The following is a 27,860-nucleotide window of genomic DNA, read 5'->3' on the forward strand; positions in this document are numbered from 1 at the left end:
AGTGAAGGAGAAAACAATTTCTATTTCTACTCCTTGTTTTTCTCTTGTGGAATGTGTTTGGAGAATTGTTTACCTAGAGCGAATGCCTGGTTGGATCACAGTGGATTGTTTGGGCCTGATGGCCAATCGGATCCACCTGTGTCTGGACTCTGGAGAACAGGGTCACGAGTTGTGAGTGAGGTAGATATGATAGTTAGAGAGAGTAGCATGTAGTTTTTAGTATCCTCTTTTATATAGTATATTAATGTATCATAGCATAATTATAATAAAGAAATCATTCAGCCTTCTGAAATAAGTCAGACATCATCATTCTTCCCATTGGGTTCGCCGACATCTACAACAACTGTTTGCCACTTTTCGTTCACCTTTTGTGCCCATACCTTATGTTCTGAGGGGTAGAGCACCATTTTTCATGATTTAAACAGTGGCATTGCATACAGTAAGTATAAAGGCAGTGGCTACATTAGAAACAGAATTATAGGTCACAGATGCTTCTGAGATTTCATTATATAATCAGCAAATTTACCATAGTCCACTAGGATTGGAACTTTCTCTCAGAATTAATCACATTATCCTAGTCAATCCTTCAAATTTCAGTTGGAAAATTACTTTCACCTCCTCCTGTATGATTAAAGCTGCTGTTGCCTGCATCAAAAACTGTGCTTGTGTAAAACTGAAAGCTAAAGACATGTTATTTTGAACCATACTAAGCACTCTTACTATTAACTTGTGGTCTTGGACCCCGGCCTTTTAGGGATAACTCTAGGGGTTGTTTTAAGTTTGCTAGTCCACCTGCTGCAGTGCCCAGCTCTCTCACAGATCTAGTGCACTGATTAGAATCTGGGACTAAGGCTATTCAGTATCAATTACAATCATACACAAAACAATTCTATAAATAAAATTACAAACTATCCCCCCCCGCAATACACTTATTTTGCTTGAATAAGTTTTAGTCTCAGTTCATTGTCTCTTGGTGTCAATTTCGAAGTGGCTTCTGGGGCCTGTTTCATTTAAGTGTGGTGGATCCAGGCATTTTGCTTCCTAACTTTGATTGCAGTGTAGGTGGTGAGAAGCATTTGGAATGGTCTTTCCCACTGTGGTTCTAAAGTCTTTTCTGTAAGAGACTTAACATATACTTCACTTCGCTCCCTGCTCTGAGTTCTAGCCACATGTCTTTTTATTTTCTTTGACCTGTCTACTTAAAGCCACTATATAGGTCTCTTGTACTATTCTGGAAATAAAATGTGATCTTTTGTCTGGGAATATTGTGACTGGAACTCCAAAAGCAGTATTATTTACTCTGGTCACCTTGACAGTTCTGGTGGGGAATGCTTCTGGCCACCCTGAAAATGTATTTGCTAATACTTATAAATACTGACACCCTCCTTTCTATGGGGGTTTTGAAAAGCCAATTTACCACTGCTGTCCAGATTCATTGCCCCTCCCAATCTGATCAAGTTTTGTCTGGGGGTATTCTTGGGGTTAGTCTGGAGGCAAGGATCACACTGTTAGTTCACTTGAGTGATTGTGGCATTTAAATTCCTGGTAATGATCCTTTAAATCAGATATGTGTAAAAAGCCTGTGAAAACTACCACTTAAAAATCAACACTTCATTTCGATGCACTCTGTGACACTGGCAGCCTTGGTCATTCTGGGAAAGGACCCACGCTTTATAAAAGCTTTTAAGTAGTTAGGCCCCAGGGTGTTTTCTGGTGCTCCTCCCTTACTAGTGACCACACAAATGGGGAGGGATTACTAGCTCTCCTTTAATGGTAGCCCACCCCTCTTGGTTATATGTCCTTTTTGATTAGTATTATTGTTATATTCTGGCTTACCTTTAAGGGAAATCTGTTCATGATTACCTCACCTTTTGCTGCTTTCTTTGCCATTCTATCCACTAGCTCATTTCTTTTTTCCAATTCTAAGCTCACTCTCTGGTGTACTTTAATATGCATGCTTCCAGCAGCCGGATTATCTCTTGTGCATGTTTGATGTTCTTTCCTTGTGAGGTCAGCAGTCCCCTCTCTCTTGACAGCTCCATGTGCGTGCACAACTCAATGCATATCTAGACTCTATATAAATGTTTATTCTCCTTCCTTTTGCCATTTCCAAGGCACGGGGCAGTGCAATAATCTTGGCCTTCTGTGCAGAGGTGCCTGTTGGTAGGGGTGCAGATTCTATTACCTCTCTGGTAGTGACTGCATATCTAGCATGTCGCTTTCCACTAGCAACGTAGCTACTCCTGTCAGTGAACTAGGGCTCTGCATCATCTAAAAAAGTGTCCTTTAAGTCTGGATGGCTGGAGTAAGTAGCTTCAGTAGTCTCCAGGCAATCGTGGTGTACTGCTTCTCTTTGATTTCCACTGAGAAAAGAAGCTGGATTGATAATGTTAGTTACTACTCTCTATATCATCTTGTACCATGATGGCTTGGTACATCAGGAACATTTGTGGTGAGAGCCAGTGGCTGCCCTTTACTTCTAGTACTGTGGACACTGTGTGGGACACTAGTACAGTCAATTTCTGTCCCAGGGTAAATTTGCATGCTTCTTGTATATTCAGCACGACTGCTGCTACAGCTCTGAGGCAACCTGGCCATCCTTTGGCATTGCATCTAGTTGCTTGGAAAAGTAAGCAACTGCCCTCTGGTATGAATTCAAGTCCTGAGCTACATGGGAGAATAGAAAGAATATTTTACTTATATCTGGAAGTCCCAAAGCTGGAGCTGACATGAGGCACTCTTTAGCTGGTGAAAGGCCTGTGTGGCTTCCTTTGTCCACTGGAGATCTCTATCTGGCAAACTGTCTGTAATTATAAACCCACAGTTAGTACCACCCTGCCATGCCTGTGTCTTTTTCTTTAATACTCTGTATCCTTGGAGTTCTAGGAAATTTGAAAGGCTTCTTCCTTCTTCTTGTGGAGTTTCCCAGAACTCTGGTTCTTTGCAAGTTGTTCTCTAAACAGTGGGGGATTTTGAAGCCTTGAGGCACATGGACCATGTGAGCTAGGTTTTGGGCCCGCTTTTAGGGCTTTTCTATTCAAATACAACAATTTTCTGGCTGGCTTCGTGGATAGGGAAGCAAAAGAAAGCATCTTTCAGATCTAAAACAGTAAACCAGGTTAGTTCAGGTGTTAAACAAGTTAGTAAGGGATATGGATTTGCTACTACAGGATATAAATCCTTTGTTATCTAATTGACAGCTCTTAATCCTGTACTATCAATTATTGGGCTGATTTCTTCCCTATCTTATTCAGGGGGCACTGCTTAATTCTCACTGGTTGTGTCCCTTCCTTAAGCTTGATTACTATGGGGGGGGCATTCTTTGCCCTCCCTGGTACATCAGAGGGCCATACCCCTGAAAATACTTGTCCTAATAGCTCTTCACTAATTTCCTCCTTATTTTCAATGGTTGATAATGTTAAACTTAATACCTCTATGTACCTTTGATCATTTACCTCCAGTGTAACCTCTTCATTCTAGAATGTTTAGTGAGTTGGGTATATACAAAAACTTATAAATACCCCATTGTTACTTTAAAGGTTTGCAAAAGTATGCCTTCTCAGACTGGCCAGTTATTCCCACTAAAGCTTTCTTTAAAACTGGATATATGGCCCTGTATCAACCAAAATTCCACCCTTTTCCTTTCTCCTGGTCCCACTGCCTCTCGCAGAGGGGTCTGTTGCTTCCTAGTTCTGGATGAGATTGAACTGCCAGGAGGGGGATGGGTTCGAGTGGGTATACCTTTGGAGCCTGAGTCCTCTTCCCTTTTGGGGAGGTCTTCTTCATCCTCCCTTACCTTAGGAGGAGCCTTTTACAAATCATGTATGTTTTTGTGTTTCAGGATGATAAGCTTTGTCTGATTTCATACATTGCTGCCTTATACGGCATGCTGAACAGCACGTTTGATTTGCCTTCTCTTTGCTCTGTTTTCTTTTTCAAGAGCTAACACCAGTGGGTCAGAGGGAACTCTGAACCCACAGTTACTCTGCCATTCTGGCTGATTCTTTAAGGTGGAAAACATATCAGCATACAAGACCTCACCTTATTTGCTCTGGTTAGTTCTCATTCCTTATACTATTTTGTTTCAACCTAAGCCTCACAGTCTTTTCTCAGTTTTTCTCACACACAGACCTCCAAGTGGCAGGTATCAGATGCGATCCTCCACACATAAGCTTTAAGATCTTAGGTTCTGAATTGGCTTGATCAGGAACCTTCAATTTACACTTGGGGCATAGAACAGCAATACCAGCCCCTTTCACAAACTCTGTATTGCAATCGTACTCACGCAAGGTGCCAGCCTCTCAATGCACCAAAAACTCCCTTTCACAAAATCTCAGTCTTTTCCAGTTCTCTTCCTGCACAATCTAATTAAAGCATTGTTTCTACTGACACTTACTTTGTTGCCCGGCAAAAGGCTGCACCTGTTGCAGCAAAAACTCTGATATGCTCACAAACACAGACCCTCCCCTCCTCCTTATCTCAAATTTCCAAGAGTCAGGGCTTAAGTTGCTGTGGGCGGGGGGGAAGAATTCCTGGAATTCTTCTAATTTGTTTTACCACAGTTAAACATAAATCACCATACTGTAGCTCTTCTGCATAAAATGCTACACTTGTTGCAAACAAAATCTTAAAATCTCCACAAACACAACCATACAATCCTGAGAATCAAATTACCACAATGTTGGGGAAGAACCACACAAACTCACTGGGAAAGGTGGTATCTCTTAAAGTGCTCGCTTTTCTCAACAGTTGGGAGAGACCTTAAAGATCATCAAGTCCAACCCATGCCCTAACACCTCAACTAAACCATGGCACCGAGTGCCATATCCAGTCTTTTTTTAAACACATCCAAGGTTGGTGACTTCACCACCTCCCTAGGCAGGCCATTCACAAACTTTATGACTCTTTCCGTGAAATACTTTTTCCTAATATCCAACCTATATTTCCCTTGCTGCAGCTTGAGACTGTGTCCTCTTGTTCCGTCAGTTGCTGCCTTGTGAAAGAGACCAACCTCCACCTGACTGCAATCACTTTTCAGGAAGTTGTAAAATTCGATAAGGTCACCCCTGAGTCTCCTTTTCTCCAGGCTAAACAACCCCAGCTCCCTCAGTCGTTCCTCATAGGGCTTGTGCTCCAAGCCCCTCACTAGCCTTGTTGCCCTCCTCTGGATGCACTCAAGCATCTCAACATCCTTCCTAAATTGAGGGTCCCAGAACTGGACACAGCACTCAAGGTGCAGCCTAACCAGTGCCAAGTACAGGGGAAGAATCACTTCCCTAGTCCTGCTGGCCACACTATCCCTGATACAGGCCAGGATGCCATTGGCCTTCTTGGCCACGTGGGCACACTGCTGGCTCATGTTGAGCCTTGCTGTCAACCAGTACCCCCAGGTCCTTTTCTGCCTGGGCACTGTCCAGCCACACCGCCCCCAGCCTATAGCATTGCAGGGGGTTATTGCAGCCAAAATGAAGGAATCGGCACTTGGACTTATTAAACTTCATCCTATTAGACTCTGCCCATTCATTCAACCGTTCCAAGTCTGTCTGCAGAGCCCTCCTACCCTCCAACAGATCGACACATGCTCCCAGCTTAGTGTCGTCCGCAAACTTACTAATGAAAGACTCAATCCCCTCATCCATGTCATCAGTAAAAATATTGAACAGAACTGGCCCCAGCACAGACCCCTGAGGGACACCACTGGTAACTGGCCTCCAGTTGGATGCTGCACCGTTCACCACCACTCTGTGGGCCCGGCCATCCAGCCAGGTCCTAACCCAGCAAAGAGTGCTCCTGTCCAAGCCATGGGCTGTCAGCTTTTCCAGGAGTATGCTGTGGGAGACAGAGTCAAAGGCCTTGCTAAAGTCCAAATAGACAACATCCACAGCCTTTCCTGCATCCACCAGGCGGGTCACTTGGTCATAAAAGGAGACCAGGTTGGTCAAACATGACCTACCCCTCCCAAACCCATGCTGGCTGGGTCTAATACCCTGGCATTCCACTAAGTTCTGTGTGATGACACTCAATATAAACTGTTCCATAATCTTACCTGGTAATGAGGTCAGGCTAACTGCCTTATAATTAACAGGATCCTCCTTCCCATCCTTTTTATGAATGGGCATCACATTGTCCAGCTTCCAGTAATCTGGAACCTCACCAGTGAGCCAGGACTGTTGGTAAATGATGGAGAGGGGCTTCACAAGCTCATCTACCAACTCCCTCATCACCCTGGGATGGATCCCATCTGGTCCCATGGATTTATGAATATCCAAGCGTCTCAGCAGTTCTCTGACTGCCTCTTCTTGGATAATGGTGAGACCATTCTGCTCCCTGATATCATTGACCAACCCAAGAGGACAGTTATCCTGAAGGCAAGTCTTCCCACTAAAAACTGAGACAAAGAAGATTTTAAGCACCTCTGCCTTCTCCTCATCTGCAGTTACTAAGTTCCCTTGGGCATCTAATAAAGAACAAAAGTTAGTCTTACTCTTCATTTTACCATTAATGTATTAATAAAAACATTTTTTATTATCCTTTACAAAAGTCACCATTTTAAGTTCAAACTGAGCTTTGGCCTGCCTAATTTTTTTCCTACATACTCTAGCAGCCCTCTTAAATACTTCCTGAGAGACCTGACCCTCTTTCCAAAGATAATACATCCTTTTTTTATTCCTAAGTTACTCCAAAACCTCCTTGCCCATCCAGGCTGGACATTTGCCTAGTCGACTCATCTTTCGGCACACAGGGACAGTCTGTTCCTGTGCCCTCAAGATCTCCATTTTGAAGCATGCCCACCCTTCCTGAACTTCTTTGTTTTTAAGGACTGCTTCCCAAGGAACTCTCTGAATAAGTCTCCTGAATAGGCCAAAGTCTGCCCTCCGGAAGTCCAGTGTAAAAGTATTATTATTGTTCCTTCTGATTTCACCAAATATTGAGAATTTTATAATTTCATTATCACTATGCCCCAAGTGGCCTCCAACCACCACATCTCCCACCAACCCATCTCTATTTGCAAATAACAGATATAACATAGTCCCTCCCTTGGTGGGCTCTACAAACTCTAAAAATTTCCTGGACTGCCATTTATCAGCTGTATTAAGTTCCCAGCAAATGGCCGGCAGGTTGAAATCGCCAACAAGAACAGGGGCTGATGATCCTGAAACATTCTCTAGCTGCTTAAAGAATGAGTTGTCCACCACTTCTTCCTGGTTGGGTGGATGCTAACAGACTCCCAGGAGGATGTCAGTCTTCTTGGCCTTCCCCCTAATTCTTACCCATAGGCATTGAACTTCATCGCCATTCGTTTCAATACCTACGGCGTTCAAAGCCTCCCTATTATAAAGGGCCACCCCTCCATTTTTTCTCCCTTCCCTGTCTCTCCTGAAGAGGTTGTAGCCATCCAGTTTAGTGCGCCGGCTATGTGAGTCATCCCACCACGTTTCCGTGATGGCAATTACATCATAGCTCTGCTGCTGCACCATGACCTCCAGCTCTTCTTGTTTGTTACCCATGCTGCATGCATTAGTATACATGCACCTCACCTGGGCTATTGATTTCACTCCTATCTCAGGCTTACCACTCTCAGGCCTGCTTCCAGAGAGCCCAGCCCCCTTCAAACCTAGTTTAAAGCCCTCTCAACAAGTTCTGCCAGTTCACAAGCTAAAAACCTTCTACTCTTAACAGAGAGATGGAGCCCATCTGGTTCCAGTAGGCCAGGTGCTGTAAAAGTTGCCCCATGATCAAAGAATCCAAAATTCTGTTGCTGACACCAACCCTTGAGCCACTTATTGATAATGTGAGCTCTCCTATTCCTTCCACCGTTTTTCTCAGCCACCAAAGGCTCTAGGAAGAGATGCCGCATACAGATGGGCTTGTGATCAAGGAGTGGACCTGACCATGGAGGCCATCACACAGGTTATTCAGAAATGTGAAACATGCTGCAATCAAACCAGCCACACGAGTAGAATCTCCTTGGAATAGAGGGCAGTGGCTGGGTTTCTGATGTGGTGAGGCCTGGCAAATTGACTACGTTGGACCACTGCCATGAATATGCCAAGGCAAGAGCTACATACTCACCATGGTGGAGGCAACAACTGGCTGGCTAGAAACACCCTGTAAGCCATGCTGTTGGAAATGTTACAAAGGTTAAAATGTTTTATGTAGCTTTAGTCAGTTTTGCTCACTCTTGCCATGGGGGAAGGGAACTGAAATTTCTTTTCAAAGGATTGGTCCACCAGGTGAGGTCTGATGAGCTTAACATCTCAACAGACTGGGAGTAGCACAGAAGATACACAAAAGACAACGACCATCAACGACTATTAACGACCACCAACTCCACACATGACCCCTGGCATGGTCAGAGACACCTGATCTGGGAAAAGAGAGATAAGAATGAGGACCTAATTACCATCGGAGGCAAAGAGATCAATTGCCAATAGGAAACCAAATGCTAAGAACTGCATAACTTGGGACCAATGAACATTGAACCAATGGATTTCTATGGGTTTTGACTGCATAAGTATCTGAAAAATCTATTAAAATTAATGCGCCATGGAATGATTTTCTCTGCACAACCCGGGCTATGTGTGGGTGAAATGATTTCTGTTACACATCCTGACCAGAATAAAGTAATGCCTTGATTCTCTAACCCTAAAAATGTTGGAGTGTTTGATTTTCCAGCAGTTTTGGTGACAAAGTAATTGCCTGGTTTTGATCATCTGGAGGGGTGGAGGAAGCCCATGGAATGGGAAAATAATATCTATCTGTAAAAGGACAGGGGATAGTAGTAAATGAAAATGTATAAATCTGTATGTTTGCTATAGAGATGGTTTGAAAATGTAGATTGTGTTGTAAGAGTTGGTAAGAAGGGATTTCAGTAATGAGTATTAAATACAATAGAATAGTTAAGATATAAATGTATTAAATTATGTGAGATATGAGTATGACACAAATGGTATGCAATAAGGGGTGTAGTGGAATAATATTGGAATGGAATAATATTGGGTCTAGCTGAGCTGGAATTCATTTTCCCATAGCAGCCCTCCAAGTGCTGTGCTTTGCATTGGTAGCTGGAAGGTACTGATAACACACTAGTGTTTTGGCTACTGCTGAGCAGTGCTGGAACAGCATCAGCACTGTCTATTCAACATTCTGCCATCCATCAGTAGGTTGGGGGAGGGCAATATCCTGGCAGGGGACACAACCAGGTCAGCTGACCCAAATTAACCAAAGGGAAATTCCAAACCATATGACATCAGCTCAGATATAAAAGATAAGGGAGGGAAGAGGAATGGGAGGGCATTCATTTTTTTACAATGCCTTCCAGACCAATCGCTACACATGCCAAAGCCCTGCTTCCCGGGAAGCAGCTGGACATTGCTCGCTGATGGGAAATAGAGAATGAAATCCTTTTTTTTCCTCTTTGTTTGCGTGTGTGCAACCTTTTGTTTTTGCTTTAGTAAACTGTCTCATCTCAGCCTATGAGTCATTTTCCATCTTATTTTCTCTCCCTTATCCAGCTGAGAAGGGGGAATGATAGAGTGTCTTGGTGGGCACCTGACATCCAGCAAAGGTCAACCCACCACATCATTGGTAGCTGAGTTAGTTCCAGGATTTTTTTAACTGAAGGGTTTAGCACACTCTCCTAGCTCTGGTATTACAACAATGCTTTTCTCAGGACACAAGGATGTTCAACAGATGGTGTGGGGCAGGCTTACATTGCTTCCCTAGGACACAGGTGTTCAAAATGTCAGGTGAAAAAGCAGGAGATGGTCTCTGAAGGTTTCACTGAAAATCCCTTCCAGCATGCAAGAGGAAGAATATTTTGGCAGCATATGGAACCCATACAGCTACATAATCCTCAGTCTGTGTCAATCTACTCACAGTGCTATGACCTGAATTTAAAGTTCCATAATGCCTACCATTTAGAAACACTTAAAGATGCCTGTAAAACCAATTCTCCATCAGCAATAGCAGTCTGACATGAGCAGTTTGCAGGACTGCTATGGCAGTATCAACCACAGCTGACAGTCTTCACTGAAGTTAAGTCCAGAGGATCATGGGGTCTCAATGACAGATGAGGGGAAAGTGCAGATGGAACCTGGGGCCAGAGAGAAGATGTTAGCCTCTCCAGGCCCCACTGGCTTTCCACCTCTTGCAGCCCTCTCTGAGATGACTTACAGATTCTCAGAGCCACCCTTAAACCAGCATTCACCATCTTGGTTTGAAAACACAGGTGTTTATTAAGGAAGGCAGGAGCCTTCCTGGAAATGGAAAATGTAAACTGCATCCCTCTATTATAGTTTTGAAATTAAGGGGCTCTCAGGCAAAAATGTGGGACTAGGAATGCCAGTTCTTTACTAGGAAAATTAAAAAAATACAAATGCAGTAGTACAAAAAACAGAAAACAAAACACTGACAGAGTCAGAATATGACCTGACACCCTGTTGGTCAGGGTGTTGGTAGCAGTCTGATTTGAATGGTAGCTGCAGTCCTCCTGGAGTGACAGATGTGGTTCTGTTGATGCAGTGATCTTATAGAAGGGTGTAGTTTTCCTCTGAAGGTCTGGTGGTGGTGTAGATGGGCCTTATCTTCCTCTGGGAATCCAGTGGGAAAAAGCTGTCTCTGTTGTTCCAAATCTCTGATTATATGCAGATCGGAATGTTTGGCTCCTCCCTCTGGGCGGAGCTTCTCACAATGGGATGATATAATTTTTATCAGTCATGCAATGACACTCAAGGGCCCATTAACAGAAGATATCTCCTGGGAGGGAGGATTGGTTGTGGAAGAGATAACGTAAACTGCCCAATTAACAGAAGATAACTGCCATACCTCCAACAGATGGCAAAGAGAATACACACATATCTTACAACCCAGGACATTATCCACCCCTTATTCTATTTCCATCTGCATCATACCCAAATCAATAAACTCTACACGATGAAACCTTACACACAGTTCTCACTTAAAATTAGGTTTCCCTGTTGTGCACAATGGGTTTCTCCATCCTTCTGCATTACCCACCAAGTGTAACCAGGTCCTTGAGCAAAGACAATCCCATGGATGGGTTTGTCTTTGCCTGAGGTGGGATTAACCCAAACAGTCTTTCCTAAAATATCTTTCATGTGCACCCCAGGGACTTTATCCACTGTGTGCAAGGGTTCATACTAGGCAGGACCAGCACGATTGATGGACCCTTGGGTTTTGAACATCCAGGTTGCTTTGCTAAGTTCATTTCCCAATTTCTAAAGGTTCCCCCGCCAAGTGTCTTCAGGGTAGTCTTAAGTAGTCTGTTGCACTGTTCAACTTTCTTGGCAGCTGGTGCATGATCGGGGATATGATATATCCATTTAATACCATGTTCTCTGGCCCAGGTGTTTATAAGGCTGTTCTTGAAATGGGTCCCATTGTCTGACTCAATTCTCTCAGCGGTGCCATGTCTCCACAGGACTTGCTTTTCCATGCCCAAGATGGTAATCTGGGCAGTAGCACAGGGTAGGTCTCCAACCATCCTGTGGTGGCTTCCACAATGATCAGCACATAGCGCTTGCCTTGGTGGGTTTGAGGCAGTGTGATGTAGTCAATCTACCAGGTCTCCCCATACTTATATTTGGACCACCACCCAGCATATCATAAGGGCTTCAACAGCTTGGCCTGCTTGATCTCAGCATGTCTCACAGTCATGGATAACCAGAGAAATACTGTCCATGGTTAAATCCACCCCTCGGTTTCATGCCCACTTAGAGGTGACATCTCTGCCCTGATGACCTGAGGCATCATGTGCCCATCGAGCTAGGAACAACTCCCCTTATGCTGCCAATCTAAGTCTATCTTCGACACCTCTATCTTTGCTGCCTGATCTACCTGCTCATTGTTTCGGTGCTCCTCATTAGCCTGACTCTGAGGAACATGGGCATCTACATGACGGACTTTTACAGGTAGCTTGTCTACCCTGTTAGTCTTTCCACACATCAGCAGCCCAGATTGGCTTTCCTCTATGCTGCCAGTTGGCCTTTTTCCACCTTTCCAGCCAGTTTCACAGAGCATTGGCTACCATCCATGAATCAGTATAAAGGTAGAGCTTTGGCCACTACTCTCTTTTAGCAATGTCCAGGGCCAGCTGAATGGCCTTGAGTTCAGCAAATTGGCTTGATCCAACTTCTTCTTCGGTAGCTTGTACAACCTGTCATGTGGGGCTTCATATGGCTGCTTTCCACTTCTGGGTCATCCCTATGATGTGACACAAACTGTCACTGAAAAGAGTGTATTGTGTTTCTTCTGATGGTAGTTGGTTATATGGTGGAGCTTCTTCAGCACATGTCACTTGTTCCTGCTCCTCTTCGTTAGTGAGACCAAAGTTTTCACCTTCCGGACAGTTTGTAATTATCTCTAAAATCCCTGGGCAAGTCAGGTTTCCAATCCAGGCATGCTCTGAGGGCAATCCATTTGCTCCATGTGGTGTCAGTGGCATGGTGGGTAGTGGGAACCTTTCCTTTAAACATCCACCCCAGCACCAGTAGTCGGGGTGCCAGGAGGAGTTGTGCTTCCGTGCCAATCACCTCCGAAGTGGCTTGAACTCCTTCATAGGTGGCCTAGATTTCCTTTTCTGTGGGAGTGTAGTTGGCTTCAGACCCTCTCTAACTTCAGCTCTAGAAACCCAGTTATTTGCCTTGATTCTCCCCAGGCACCTTCTGCCAAAGGCTCCAGGACACGTCATTGTTCCTGGCTGCAGAGTAGAGCACATTCTTCACCTCTGGTCCTGTCCTGACTGAGCCTAGGGCTACAGCATCAGCGATTTCCTGTTTGATCTGGGAAAAGGCTTGTTGCTGTTCAGGGCTCCAGTGGAAATCGTTCTTTTTGTGGGTGACCAGGTAGAGAGGGCTTACAATCTGGCTGTACTCGAGAATGTGCATTCTCCAAAAACCTATGGCACCTAGGAAAGCTTGCGTTTCCTTTTTGCTACTTGGTGGAGACATCGCTGTGATCTTGTTGATGACCTCAGTGGGAATCTGGCGCCGTCCATCTTGCCATTTCACTCCCAGGAACTGGATCTCTCGAGCAGGTCCCTTGACTTTGCTCTTCTTGATGGCGAAGCCAGCTTCTAGCAGTATCTGGATGATCCTCTCACCTTTCTCAAACACTTCTGCTGCTGTGCTCCCACACACAATGATATCATCGATGTATTGCAGGTGTTCTGGAGCCTCACCCTTTTCTAGTGCAGTCTGGATCAGTCCATGGCAGATGGTAGGACTGTGCTTCCACCCCTGGGGCAGTCGGTTCCAGGTGTACTGCATGCCCCTTCAGGTGAAAGCAATCTGAGGCCTGCATTCTGCTGCCAGAGGAATGGAGAAAAAAAAATTAGCAATATCGATAGTGGTATACCATTTTGCTGCCTTGGACTCCAGCTTGTACTGGAGTTCCAGCATGTCCGGCACAGCAGCGCTCAGCAGTGGAGTCACTTTATTCAAGGCACGATAGTCCACAGTCAATCTCCATTCTCTGTCAGATTTACGCACAGGCCACATGGGGCTGTTGAAGGGTGAGTGGGTTTTGCTGACCACCCCTTGGCTCTCCAGCTCACGAATCATTCAGCGGATGGGGATCACGGCATCTCGATCTGTCCGATACTGCCGGCGGTGCACTGTCGAGGTCGCAATTGGCACGCGGTGCTCTTCCACCTTTAGGAGTCCTACTGCAGACGGGTTTTCTGACAGTCCAGGCAAGGTGTTTAATTGCTTAATGTCCTCTGCCTCTACAGGAGATATTCCAAAAGCCCACCTGAGTCCCTTCGGGTCTTTGTAATAGCCGTTCCGGAGGAAGTCTATGCCTAGAATACACAGACCGTCTGGGCCAGTCACTATAGGATGTTTGTTCCACTCTTTCCCAGTCAAGCTCACCTTGGCTTCCACTAGGGTCAGTTGCTGCGATCCCCCTGTCACACCAGCAATGGAAACAGGTTCCGCCCCCACATGTCCCGATGGTATCAGAGTACACTGCTCACCAGTATCAACTAAAGCATCATATTTTTGTGGTTCTGATGTGCCAGGCCATCGGATCCACACCGTCCAGAAGATCCGATTTTCCCATGCCTCTTCCTGGCTAGAGGCAGGGCCCCTCTAACCCTGGTTATTATCTCTTTCCAGGGCATACATACTAAAGGTTCCTTCAAGGGGATCTGACAGATCATACCCAGCAGCTCGGTCATGGGAGATTGAGGCGACCTTCACTTTAGTGGAACTCCCTCAGTTAGTGTTTCCCTCCTTGAGTTGATGCACCTGTGCTGCCTGGACAGAAGTGGGTTTCCCATCCCACCTTCCCATGTCTTCCCCATGGTCACGCAGGAAAAACCACAGATTAGCCCTTGGGGTGTACCCTCTCTCTCTCTAGCTGGGGAATGTTGGGGTCTGACTTTGGGGCCTGTGACTCGCACGGGTGCTGCATTAACCTTCCTCATCTCCTCCCTTATCTCCTCTTTGAACTCCTTAATCACAGCTGAGATATGAGCTTGCATTGGGCCATTAATCATACTCTCATAATTCCTAAGTTTTTTGGCAACAGAACCCACTGTTTCTCGGTTGGTATCAGCATCAATTGTTGCAATGAAAGTGGTGTACTGAGATGGCCCAAGATTTGCTAGACTCCACAGCATTTGCCCTGTGCACCTGACCTTGTCGGGGTCATCATCATGCTGTCCATCCCTCCCAAAGAGTACCTCCAATATTGACACTTCCCTCAGCTGTTGGATCCCTTCCTCAAGGGGCTTCCAGCGCATTCTATGATGGTGCTCCTGCATTCTCTCCCTGTGGACAAACCTCTTACTGACACTCATTAAAAGCCACTCCCAGAGAGAAAGGGACCCTGGCTCCCTTACAAAAATCTGATTCATACCTGAGTCCTGGGTCAAGGGTCCCAAGTTCCTTGCCTCAACACCGTCCAGCTGCACACCTGTACCCATAAGGTCCCAGACCCGGAGTAACCAGGTAGTATAAGACTCACGCCCTCGTCGCACAATGTCTTTGTGCAGATTACGGAGACTTTCGTACGTCAGGGACTCGGTGATGATCGCAACCTCTGGCTCCCCTGTGGGTTGTGAGGTTCCTCCATTCCTATCCCTATCTGGGTGCTCTGCTTTCATCTTAGACCTCCTTGTTTCTACCGGGGCAACTGCTGCTGGCTGTGACTGCCTTTGTGGTTCAGCTGGAACCTGAACAGTTGTAACATCTGTGGGTTCTGCAGCTGTACTATTGGACTGTCCCTCTTCAAGGCAAAGGGAGGGTTTCTCACCAGCTGGGGAAATGCACTCATTCAGCATCTCACGTATCTCCTTAACCAGAACCCTCACCCAATCTGGGTGGTTCATTTCTGAGGCGGGCTGTGGGGCAAGGTCAGGCTCTGGAGCAGCAGCATCTCTAGTCTCTGGGGTAGTGTCAGGCTCTGCAACAGCATCCCTAGTCTCTGGTGTAGGTGTCAGGGTAGTTATCCAGGTTTATCTTCCCTTATCTCTGAGTGCTAAATATAACAGGCATATCAGCAACACCACCCATTATATGATATCATTAGCATTTAGAGTGGATCTTAACCCTCGGAAAACTGGTGGAGCAGACACAAAGAGCTGGTTGAAAGGTTGGGAGAAAATTTCCCCCAGTGTCATTTCCCCACAGTAGGTACCATTATTAAAGTAACCCCAAAAACATACAGTTAGTGTGTGATAGCTCTGAATTCATGTACCTGACGTCCACAGGAAGTTCAAGATCCATGAATTCCTCACCTTATTAACCCATAAGCCAAACTGGATAACAGCCACAGTAGCCTTAGTTATAGGACCCATGTCTAGATAAGGGCCTGCAAATGGGAGAAATACAGCCATGACCACGTGCCACCCGAACCAGGGTAAACTAGACCACATGGTGACACTTAAAGATGTTTCTATATCAGCACACATACACACAAAAAAAATTAGATTACTTAAGAACTGTTAATCCTTTTTCCTCTCAATGCCCTTGTGCCTCACATTGGGCGCCAAAATCTGTCTTGGTTTGAAAAGACAGGAGTCTGTGAAGGAAGGCTAGAGTCCCCCGTGAAATGGAAAAAGGTAAACCCCCCTCCCCTGAATTACCACAATGTCAAAATAAAAAGGCTCTCAGGCAAAGATATGGGAATGGGAATAACAGTTCTTTATTAGGAAAAAAGATAAATAATAATAATAATTTTTAAAAATGTAATTAGTACAAACAAAACTACTCATAGAGTCAGAAACCTGACACCCTGAGGAGTCAGGGTGTTGGTGATAGTCCAGTTAAGTGGTGGCTGCTCCTCCTAGAGTGGCAGATGAAATGCTGCTGAAGCGGTGGTCTTGTAGAAGGGTGTAGTTCTCTCTGAAGGTCTGGTGATAGAGTAGATGGGCCTGGTCTTCCTCTGGAAATCCAGCGGAGAAGAAGCTGCTCCTTTGGGAATCCAGCGAAGAGGCTAGGATCATGTCCCAAAAAAATGCTGATTTTATGCAGGTAGGGATGCTTTGCTCCTCCCTCAGGGTGGAGCATCTCACAATGGGATGATGTAACCCCATCAGTCATGCAGTGAGTCATTCAATGGCCCATTAACAGAAGATATCTCCCCGGAGGAAGACATTGTTCTTGGAAGAGATAAGAAAGCTGCCCACCTTCAACAGATGGCAAATAGAATATATGCTTATCTTGCAAGCCAGGACATATGATTAGCATTTAGACAGGATCTGATCCCTTGGAAAACTAGTGGGGCAGACCCAAAGAGCTGGGTGAAGGATTGGGAGAAAATCTACCCCGTTGTCATTTCCTCACAGTAGGTACCATTATTAAAGCAACCCCAAAAACATACAGTTAGTGTGTGATAGCTCTGAATTCATGTACCTGACGTCCACAGGAAGTTCAAGATCCATGAATTCCTCACCTTATTAACCCATAAGCCAAACTGGATAACAGCCACAGTAGACTTAGTTATAGGCCACATGTCTAGATAAGGGCCTGCAAATGGGAGAAATACAGCCATGACCACGTGCCACCCGAACCAGGGTAAGCTAGACCACATGGTGACACCTAATGAGGTTTCTATATCCAGCACACAAAAATTACGTTAATCAAGAACTGCTATTCCTTTTTTTCCCTTTTTTTCTATCAATGCCCTCAAGCCTTACATTAGGCGCCAAAATCTGTCTTGGTTTGAAAACACTGGTGTCTATTAAGGAAGGCAGGAGCCTTCCTGGAAATGGAAAATGTAAACTGCATCCCTCTGAATTATAATAGTTTTGAAATTAAGGGGCTCTCAGGCAAAAATATGGGAATAGGAATACCAGTTCTTTACTAGGAAAATTAAAAAAAATACAAATGCAGTAGTACAAAAAACAGAAAACAAAACACTGACAGAGTCAGAATATGACCTGACACCCTGTTGGTCAGGGTGTTGGTAGCAGTCTGATTTGAATGGTAGCTGCAGTCCTCCTGGAGTGACAGATGTGGTTCTGTTGATGCAGTGATCTTGTAGAAAAGTGTAGTTTTCCTCTGAAGGTCTGGTGGTGGTGTAGATGGGCCTTATCTTCCTCTGGGAATCCAGTGGAGAAGACAGCTGCTCCTCTGGGAATCCAGTGGGAAAAAGCTGTCTCTGTTGTTCAAAATCTCTGATTATACGCAGATTGGAATGTTTGGCTCCTCCCTCTGGGCGGAGCTTCTCACAATGGGATGATATAATTTTTATCAGTCATGCAGTGACACTCAGTGGCCCATTAACAGAAGATATCTCCCAGGAGGGAGGTTTGGTTGTGGAAGAGATAAAGAAAACTGCCCAATTAACAAAAGATAACCGCCCCACTTCTGATAGATGGGAATAGAATACACACCCGCATTTCCAACCTAAGACAGTCCTTGACAACTTTAAATATCTTCAAGCAGCCCATGCTCAGCATCATGAAGAAAAGGTTTTCAAGCTAGGGAGTGCTTCTTTCTTAAAAAATTTTATATAAAATCATTCTCCTTCTGAACCTGCTATGTAGTTGTACCATGGTCCAGTCGTGGACTTGATAGACCAGTGTTACACTCTGAACACCACTCATACATGCACTGGACTAAGGGCCACTTCAAATTGATTAGCAGACACTAAGTCAAACGGTATCTGTTCACTCTGGTCTTAGGGTGACAAGGCTGTGCATGACTCCTGAAGCTGGTGTCCAGCTCTGGTTCTTTCTGAAGTTGGAGCACCCCAAGTCCAAACCCCTTTATCATAGGCTGACTGCTGCAGGAGACTTTTCCCCAACATTGCTTGTCCCATTACACAATTTTGTAGGATATACTCAAATTAAAAATGTACTTGAAAGATGTACAAACAACTTGTTGTCTAAGTATCCCAGTACAGCAAGACTCCACACACCAGTTTAGGGAATCCAAGAATACCCTAAAACTGCCAACGCCCATGACATGATGCTTCAGCTGGGGCTGCTTGCTGCACTTGCAGGTATGACAAAGGCTCCATCCCTGCCTACAGAAACAGCATTTCCTACAACATTTAGATTTAACTCTGCAACCATGAAGCTGACATTTAAACACAAAGAGCTAACAACTTTAGTGATGTCTAGACATGTTCAGTACCTTCAATACTTCTAGAAATTTAAGGTCATAGGAATCCTTTTCACATACCGGGGAAAAAAATTATTAGCTTAAAAACCACTTTACCTCATAAATGTTGGGGTGCCACATTTTGGTCAGGAATCTGAAGGTAGGTGGTGAATATGGATAGTCAATAGGAAATTTAATGTGAGCCTGGAAAACAAAGCAAAATATTTTAATTATGAAACTGTACAAAGAGATCAAGAAGCAAGCATTGCAGTAAAAACATGGGAAAAAGATTCCATTAAGTCAATTAAATAGCTTGTTTTATATATCAGTGCCCATGTGGACCCACAGTATAAATCTGCATAATTTCTTATGAGGAAAATACTTACTGAACAAGAAAAATCTAAACACCAGGCCTTACTTGGGCTGGTAACACTCAGAAAACAATACATAAGGCATTTACCAAGTCCTAATTCAAGAAGTATTATCCAAAAACTGTTGTTCAACAGAATAAACTAGATTTGAAAAGCTAGAGCTCAAGATATAATTGCGTTCTTGCTAGGTTCAAAACACTTGTAGGATAAAAAAACTTGCTAAGGTGAAAAGACTATCGGCGATTGGAGAAAGACAGGGACTCTGTGGATGGTCAAAGAATCTGAATTTATTGTGAAGTACAACTGCTTATATATCTATTCTAGGAAGACTAATAATGTTTTACGACAATGGTTGGGTTAATAATCACATAAACAAACAAACATTTTAAACATCTCTTGCTTGCAGAAGTTGATGTAATTTTCTTTTTCCAGTAAACCAGTCTGATCTAATCTTCTTGCAATCTTAAAAGCTGTTTGCTCTTGCCAAGGCATCCTGTTATCAAATCTCATGCTAACCAGGTCCAAGGTCCATCATCTGTCTTGTGTATCACAATTAAAACCTGTTGTATTGTGTTATTTGGCTTGTCCCTGTTTTTCCCTCGTTTATGGTTTCATCCCAAGTTGTATCCCCTTCCCTAAATGTCAGTCCCATCCCCACTCCTCCCAAATCCGTAGAAATTTCCTTGTCAATCCCCATATCCCCTCCCCGGCACCTTGTCTGTCACTCAACTCTCCAGCCCCTCTCTCTAGAAGCTTCCACAAAGGGCGTCAAGTGATTGCCAAGGTGATAAAGTAATGGTTAAATTTAGTAGCTTAGAATTGAAATCATAGGAATGATTTCTAAACTGTATCGGGGGGGTTGGTGGTGGCTAGAGCAGGCAGGTAGAAGGAACAGGCCTGGACCTGCAGGACAGCCAGGCCTTGGGAGTGAATGATAGCCCTGTAACAGTGATTGTCCTAACCAAATCAAGCATGGTCTTCAGCAAATCAAGCATAGCCTTCAGTAGGTCAAGTGAAACTGCACCTGTGTGGGAACGGGAACTAGAATGGAACAATATAAGTTTAATAATTAATGGGGGGGTGGGGAGTAGAAGGGGTTATAAGCTACCGATTTGGATGTATCGTTGAAGCCCAGATATGGGGTCTCACCCCCGGTCTTCTGCGCGCTTCAATAAAACACCTTCATATACAATCAATTCTGATTGTGTGTGGATCCTGACGCTAACATTTTGGCAACCCAGAATGGGACACTGTGAGTGCGGCTGAGGAGGCGCGATTCGATCATGCTCCAGCCGGCACCGAGGGATTCTCGGGGAGCCCATTGGCCACCACCATCTCCGCCGTCTCACAACGTCCCCTGGGAAAAGTTAAGGTGTTTTCTCTTTGGTCTGGTGCCAGCCGGTCAGACACGGCGAAAGCCGTGCTTGGTTGGGCTAAAGGAATTCCTGGTATTGCCTAGGCGCCGTCCGTTAGTCAGTGCGAAAGCACTGCAGGAGCGGCAATCTGTGCTCTTTTGTAGCTGTAACATGGAGAAGCTTAAAGGGGTTTTGGGTGGCTATGCCCCCATACCGAGCAATTCTCCTTTGGGGTGCTTATTAGCACATTGGAAAAAGGTAATTTTGGGCAAGAATTACACAAGGGTAAATTGATTGATCATTGTAACACATCATGGCCAAAATATGTTCTGGAAGGTGGGGAACAGTGCCCGCAAAATGGATCTTGGCAATATAATAACATTTTACAGTTGATGCTGTTTTGTAAGCGAGAGGGGAAGTTGGATGAGGTCCTGTATGTTGACTTGTTTTTCTATTTGCAAGGTAAGCCAGAATGGCAGACTGAGTGTGGTCTGATGGTAATTAAGGCATTTGTAAATGATAAGTGTGAGGCTTGTGTAAAAGAGAAACGTTGTATAGAACATTTGGCTGAATGGGTGGGGAAGGCGGGAGATGCTTTGGAAACTGATTTATTAGTGGTACCCACTGCTCCACTGGGGTCCTCCCGGTATTCAAATTCCATTCCGCCAGGTCTCACCCCACCAGATTCTCTCACCTCTCCCTCGCTTACGCCTGCTTTGCCTGCTCGAACCAATCCCACTCCTATGCCTGCTCGACATGCCCCCCCGCTTTCTGTGTCTGCCCAGGGAAATCCCCCTTCTCCTGCTCAAAGGTATCCCGCTCCCCCTCCAACACCTGCGCAACAGTTTATCCCTGCACCGACCCGTGCTCAGGGGTATCCTCCTCTTCCACCCACACCTCCTTCGCCGGCTTCTTTCCCCTCTGCTCCCCTATATCCTCCCTTGCCAAATTCAGCTACTGCTTTTCCCCAGGGTAGCAATCAGGATTTTGCTGTGAGAGGGAGACGGGCGGGGCGGGTAGAGAGAACAGACAGAGCAGAAAGTAGTGACAGTGAGAAAGATAGGTTAGATACCCCAGTAGCCCACCGTACACGAGGGAGGTTAGCCCCAGTGTGGCCCAAGACAGGAAAGGATACATCAAAGCAAGCAAAAAGAACAGTAATTGCTCCGCTGAGGCAAGGGGTGGGAGCTGAGGGACCGGTCTTTGTAAAAGTGCCCTTTTCACCTGCTGATCTAGTCATATGGTAACAGTCAGCTGGGTCATACAGAGAAAATCCAGATAAAGTAGCACATGTGGTTAAAATGATAATGAAAACTCAGAATCCAGATTGGGGAGATATCCAAGTGATTTTAGATACTTTGTTAGATGATACAGAAAAGGATATGGTACTCCAAGCAGCGAGAGAAAGGGTTAGGGAAGACATACGGAATGGTTTGGTGACAGGGCTCTTGGATAACCATTTCCCCACTGAGGACCCTGGGCGGGACCCTAACGACCCATCCGGGATAGATATGCTAAGGCTAAAACAGTACCAGGAGTGGATTGTTATAGGTGTTCAGAAGGCAATGCTTAAAAGTATAAATTGGTCTAAGTTATATCAGGTAAGACAAGAAAAGCAGGAGTCCCCCACGGCATTTTTAGAAAGGCTCAAAGAAGCAGCAAGAAAATATACAGATCTCCAAGTAGACACAGAACTAGCAAAAATTCAGCTTGCCTTTATTTTCCTTGGCCAGTCACAGGAAGACATAAGGAGAAAGTTACAGAAGCTAGAGGGAGAAGAATTAAGAAATTTAGATAAATTATTGGATGTTGCTTGGAAGGTTTATAATAACAGGGAACTGGAAGTGAGTAAGCAGCAGCAGCAAAATCTCTTGGCAGTCATACAAGGAAAAGGGAATCCAGATATTAGGGGCTGCGGCAGGGGTGCTCGTGGTTTAGGTCGGGGTAACAGAAGACGTGGGGGGGTTTCTAGGTTAGGCTTAAACCAATGTACCTATTGTAAACAAGAGGGACACTGGAAAAATGAGTGTCCGAACTGGTTTTACCAGAGCAACCAACCCAGTCAAGACAGTGAAGTAAAAAGATTGATGATGGCTCAGGGAACAAAAGCAAATGAAGAGCCGGTAGTGGTGATTCAACTTGGGGAAAAAGATGTTAAATTTTTAGTAGACACAGGGGCTACGTACTCTGTATTAAATGATTTAGAAGGGCCAATTTGAGATAAAATTGCGACAGTTGTCGGAGTCACCGGGAAGGAGGGAAGTCAGCCATTCATGCAACCCCTTGATCTAGCATTTGGGAACAAAGTCTTAACACATGAATTTCTGTATATGCCTGATTGCCCAATGCCACTTTTAGGACGAGATTTATTAGCAAAGCTTGATGCGGTAATTGCCTTTGAAAACGGGGAATTAGTTATGCGGATACCTGAATCAAATACTGGGAAAATTTTAATGCTTAAGGAGTAACCAGTTTCTTGTGTTCCTAAAGAGGTAGAGGATGCAGTAATTCCTTCAGTCTGGGAGACAGATATTCCGGGGAGGTCAAAGCTAGCACAACCAGTACATGTGGAAATAAAAGAAGGAGCAAAGGCTGTGCGAATTAAGCAATATCACATAAAACCTGAAGCACGCCAAGGAATAGTAAAGATTATAGATAAATTTTTGAAATACCAAGTTCTAGAAGAATGTGAATCAGAATACAATACACCCATATTCCCAGTAAAGAAACCAAATGGAGATTACAGGCTAGTGCAAGACTTGAGGGCAATAAATGAAATAACCAAAGACATTCACCCAGTGGTTGCTAATCCTTATACATTGTTAGCATCCGTAAAAGAGATATATAAATGGTTTACTGTGATTGATTTAAAGGATGCCTTTTTCTGCATTCCCCTTGACAAAGAAAGTAGGAAACTATTTGCCTTTGAGTGGGAACATCCTGAAAACAGAAGGAAGACCCAACTCACCTGGTCCCGGCTACTGATGGGGTTCAAGAACAGCCCCACCCTATTTGGGAGTCAACTAGCGAAGGAGCTGGAGATTTGGACCAAGAACGGGCAAGTACCACGAGAACAGTACCTGCTGCTACAGTATGTTGATGATATACTGCTAGCTACAGCGGAGAAGGACACCTGTATAAAGGTAACAATTGAAATCTTAAATCACCTGGGAATGGGAGGATATAAAGTATCGAAAGAAAAGGCACAAATTGCCCAGCAGACTGTGATTTACCTGGAATGTGAAATCTCACAAGGGCAAAGAAAACTGGCTACTAACCGTATTCAAGTTATTTGTGCTATTCCAGAACCCCAAAACCTACATGAGCTGCGAATCTTCCTTGGGATGACAGGATGGTGCCGCCTGTGGATCATGGACCGTGGACTTATTGCAAAACCCCTGTATGAGGCCCAGAAGACACAGCCGTTCACCTGGGGCAAACAACAGAAGGAAGCCTTCCTCAAACTAAAGGAAGCATTGACAACTGCCCCGGCGCTGGGACTGCCTGACCTGTTCAAAGATTTTCAGCTGTTTGTCCATGAGAGGCAACACCTGGCACTGGGAGTGCTGACCCAACGTCTGGGAAGCTGGAAAAGGCCGGTAGGTTACTTTTCCAAACAACTTGACAACGTCAGTGCTGGATGGCCCTCATGTCTGCATGCAGTCGCAGCCACTGTGATGCTGATACAAGAAGCCAGGAAACTCACGATGGGCAGACACATAGATGTCTATGTGCCACATATGGTAACCACTGTCCTAGAACAAAAGGGGGGCCACTGGCTATCCCCAAGTCGAATGATGAAAATTCCAGGTAATCCTAACGTAACAAGATGATGTAACATTAAAGACAACTAACCTTTTGAATCCAGCTTTGTTTCTAGGGACAACAGTCAAAGAAAGCCCACTGGAGCACGACTGTGTAGAAGTAATAGAGCACACTTATTCAGCCAGAGCAGATCTGAAAGACGTCCCACTAGAAGAGCCAGACTGGGAATTGTTTACAGACAGAAGCAGTTTCATTGAGAACGGGACCAGATATGCCGAATATGCGGTAACAACAATAGATGCAGTAGTAGAAGCAAAAGCCTTACCAGCAAACACATCTGCTCAACGAGCAGAACTGGTTGCCCTGATCAGAGCATTAGAACTGAGTGAAGAGAAAAAGGTAAATATATGGACTGACTCGAAATATGCCTTTGGAGTAGTGCATGTACACGGGGCACTGTGGAAAGAAAGAGGACTACTGTCTTCTCAAGGTACACACATTAAACACCAAGATGCAGTCCTGCAATTAATAAAAGCAGTGCAAGGACCTGAACAAGTAGCAATTATGCACTGTAAAGCACACCAATCAGGAACCTCCAAAATCTATGAGGGAAATCGGAAGGCAGACTGGGCAGCCCAACAAGCTGCTCGAGGAGTACAAGCAGCACTGGAATTGATACCTTTAAAGCACCATGTGTCCCAATTCAATTTGCCTCCGAAACCCGAATATTCAACAGAGGATGACAAATTGGGACATTCACTGAATGCACAAAAGAATTCAGAAGTGTGGTATGTAACTGCACAAGGGCAAATAGTGGTGCCTCCTGTAATAATGAGAGAGATCCTACAAGTTAAACATAATGAATGTCATTGGGGTGCAGAGGCATTGGTTAAATTGCTAAAACGATATCTAGTCTCAGTACGGATGTTAACCATGGCTAAGTCTGTGATGACAAAATGTGAGATTTGCTTGAGAAACAACACTGGAGCTAGACGGCAAACTCAGTTAGGAAGAATCCGGATAGGGATAGAACCAGGAGATTATTGGCAGGTGGATTTTGTAGAATTACCAAGAACTCGGGGATACAAATACTTGTTAGTAGGGGTTGACACATTTTCAGGATGGCCAGAAGGCCTTCCCTGTCGCTCAAATCAAGCCAAGGAAACAGTTAAATGGCTATTACAAGAAATCATCCCCAGATTTGGGGTGCCTATAGGGATTTCATCAGATAGGGGTCCACATTTTGTAGCCATGGTGGTAAAGGAAGTCAGTAAGTTACTGGGAATAGCCTGGGACCTCTCTCGAGAATCCAGTTCATGACATTAATCCAGGAGATGATGTGTACATCAAGACCTGGAACGAGGAACCACTGAAAGAGAAATGGTGTGGGCCACATCAGGTGCTCTTGACAACATTTACAGCAGTCAAGGTGGCTGGAATAGACTCCTGGGTCCACTACACTCAAGTTAAGAAAGCAGTACTGTGGGTTGCGCAAGCTGTAGGACCAACGAAATTGCAGATAAGACGTATTTAACTGTTCAAAATGGCCTCGGTAACTGTGCTCATGCCTCTCTTGTGGTCACTAATACTCTTGTGGATATTGATGTCACCAGTAAAAGTTACCATTGCTCTGGGATGTGGAATGCAAAAGGGTCAGCCAAGCACTCTTCCTTCGAGGATGAAGAGAGAGGTACAACCACAGACACAGGTAATAGAAGTCTCTAGGGCAATTCAGACTGAAAATGTGATGATTGGGTTGGTCAAAGATTTTGCCACAATGCAAAATACCAGTAGAATAACAGCCTGTCTGCCGATGCCAAAGGCAGCAGGAGATCCAATAAGCTGGGGAATTATAACATCAGCATTGCCTGATATAAAGGGGAACAAAACAGTCAAATGTAAACAAGTACCAGAGTCAAGGCAAGTAGTCAAAGAGAGCTGGAAAATCACAGCATATGAATGGATGAGGCATATGAGGAAGCAAGACTGTATTGCCAATCAAGGAAAGTTAGGACAAATCATAGAGTGGTGGGTAGAAGATCAAAATCTTGCAAAGTGGGAATGCTATTTGCCACACTGGAAGAAAGTTAGAGAGAATGTCACTGAAACCACAGTGATATGGAAGTATGAAGAGAAAGACTGGAAAGGATTGGAACCCTGGGACAGTGCATGGTCTGTGAGTATACTTCAAAAATTTCAATATATGTCCGGCAATCCTTGGTGCATTAAATGGGAAGGCCCTGAGAATGACACAGACCCAACAGTGATGAATACTGATACTAGTAGTAGAAAGCAAGCAAATAAGGTAGATTGGAGGGCATGCAATAGAATTTATAATTGCACCTCTGATGATTTAGAAATAAAACAATGGTCACTATTGGCAGTAGCCTTACGAATTAGTTGTGCATGTAGGAAAATTAAACACAAACAAGGCAGAATAGATTCCAGGGTTGTAGTGGGATGTAGTAGAAGTACAATTCGGAGTCCAGGGCAATTTGTATGGGCAACAAGTGATGGCAAATGGACAACACATTTGTCTGTAGATGGGAAAGTGAAAGAAATTACTCTGGGTATTCCCACCTTATGTCCAATCTGGAAGAGGTCCCCATTTAATGGGAGCCATGAGCTCCTAGAGATAAGAACAAAACGAGATGCCCCAGATGATAAGGATCAAGATGACACTTGGCAAGAACCCTCTAGCGGAGTCAAAATTGGGTGGGCCATAAAGTCCTTGTTTGGTCCAGTAGCAAATTACCGGAATAGGGAGATGCTGTACAGACTCACAGGCCAGGTAAACAGGCTAGCTAGAGTTACACAGGAAGGCTTCAAAGAATCAAATCTTCAATTACAAGCCACCACAAAAATGACTTTACAAAATCGATTAGCCTTAGATATGATACTTCTGAAAGAACATGGAGTGTGCGGACTCCTAAAAGGGAGAATTGATCACTGTTGCATCCACATCCCAAATGTTACAGTTGATGTAGAACATGATATTAGTCAGTTAAAACAAGTAGAGCATGAGGCACAAGAAGAAGGGAAAGAACTAACTACAAGCTGGTTAGACAAAACCTTCAAAGGATTAAGATGGAATGTGAGCTCATGGATTAAGTCTATCATTGAGAATTTAATTATGATACTAATCATAGTTTTAGTAATTTGGTTGATTTACAGCATCCTGAAGAGAGAAATACAGAAGAAGATGTCTTGGAACCGGAAGATAATAAAGGCACTGACACGAGACAAAGATCCACGCCCATCTCCTTCCGGTCCCCCGGATCGTGACAGCACCCATAATGGCTACGACAACCACGGACTCGAAGAAGATCAAGTATAAAGTCAGAAAGTGAATAGACTGTTGGAAGCCGAATGGACTGAATCTAGTGAAAGCATTTTACACATATTATAGTGAAAAATTCTTTCAAAGGGGGGAAATGATAGAGTAAGGATTAAATTTAGTAGCTTAGAATTGAAATCATAGGAATGATTTCTAAACTGTATCGGGGAGGGTTGGTGGTGGCTAGAGCGGGCAGGTAGAAGGAACAGGCCTGGACCTGCAGGACAGCCAGGCCTTGGGAGTGAATGATAGCCCTGTTACAGTGATTGTCCTAACCAAATCAAGCATGGTCTTCACCAAATCAAGCATAGTCTTCAGTAAGTCAAGCGAAACAGCACCTGTGTAGAAATGGGAACTAGAATGGAACAATATAAGTTTAATAATTAATGGGTGGTGGGGGGAGTAGAAGGGGTTATAAGCTACTGATTTGTGTGTATCGTTGAAGCCCAGATATGGG

General features: G+C 44.6%; 1 protein-coding gene across 1 annotated transcript in view; it reads right to left on the minus strand.

The window, feature by feature from the left end:
* Nucleotides 1-27,860, minus strand: part of LOC137464308 (ubiquitin-conjugating enzyme E2 R2-like) — a 175,598-nt gene that overhangs the window by 48,552 nt on the left and 99,186 nt on the right. Inside the window, exon 2 of the mRNA XM_068175602.1 lies at nucleotides 18,693-18,779. Coding sequence (XP_068031703.1) covers nucleotides 18,693-18,779 — 87 coding nt within the window. The remainder of the gene's footprint in view (nucleotides 1-18,692; nucleotides 18,780-27,860) is intronic.

The sequence above is a fragment of the Anomalospiza imberbis genome, chromosome W, assembly GCF_031753505.1.
Source record: "Anomalospiza imberbis isolate Cuckoo-Finch-1a 21T00152 chromosome W, ASM3175350v1, whole genome shotgun sequence".
NCBI lineage: Eukaryota > Metazoa > Chordata > Aves > Passeriformes > Viduidae > Anomalospiza > Anomalospiza imberbis.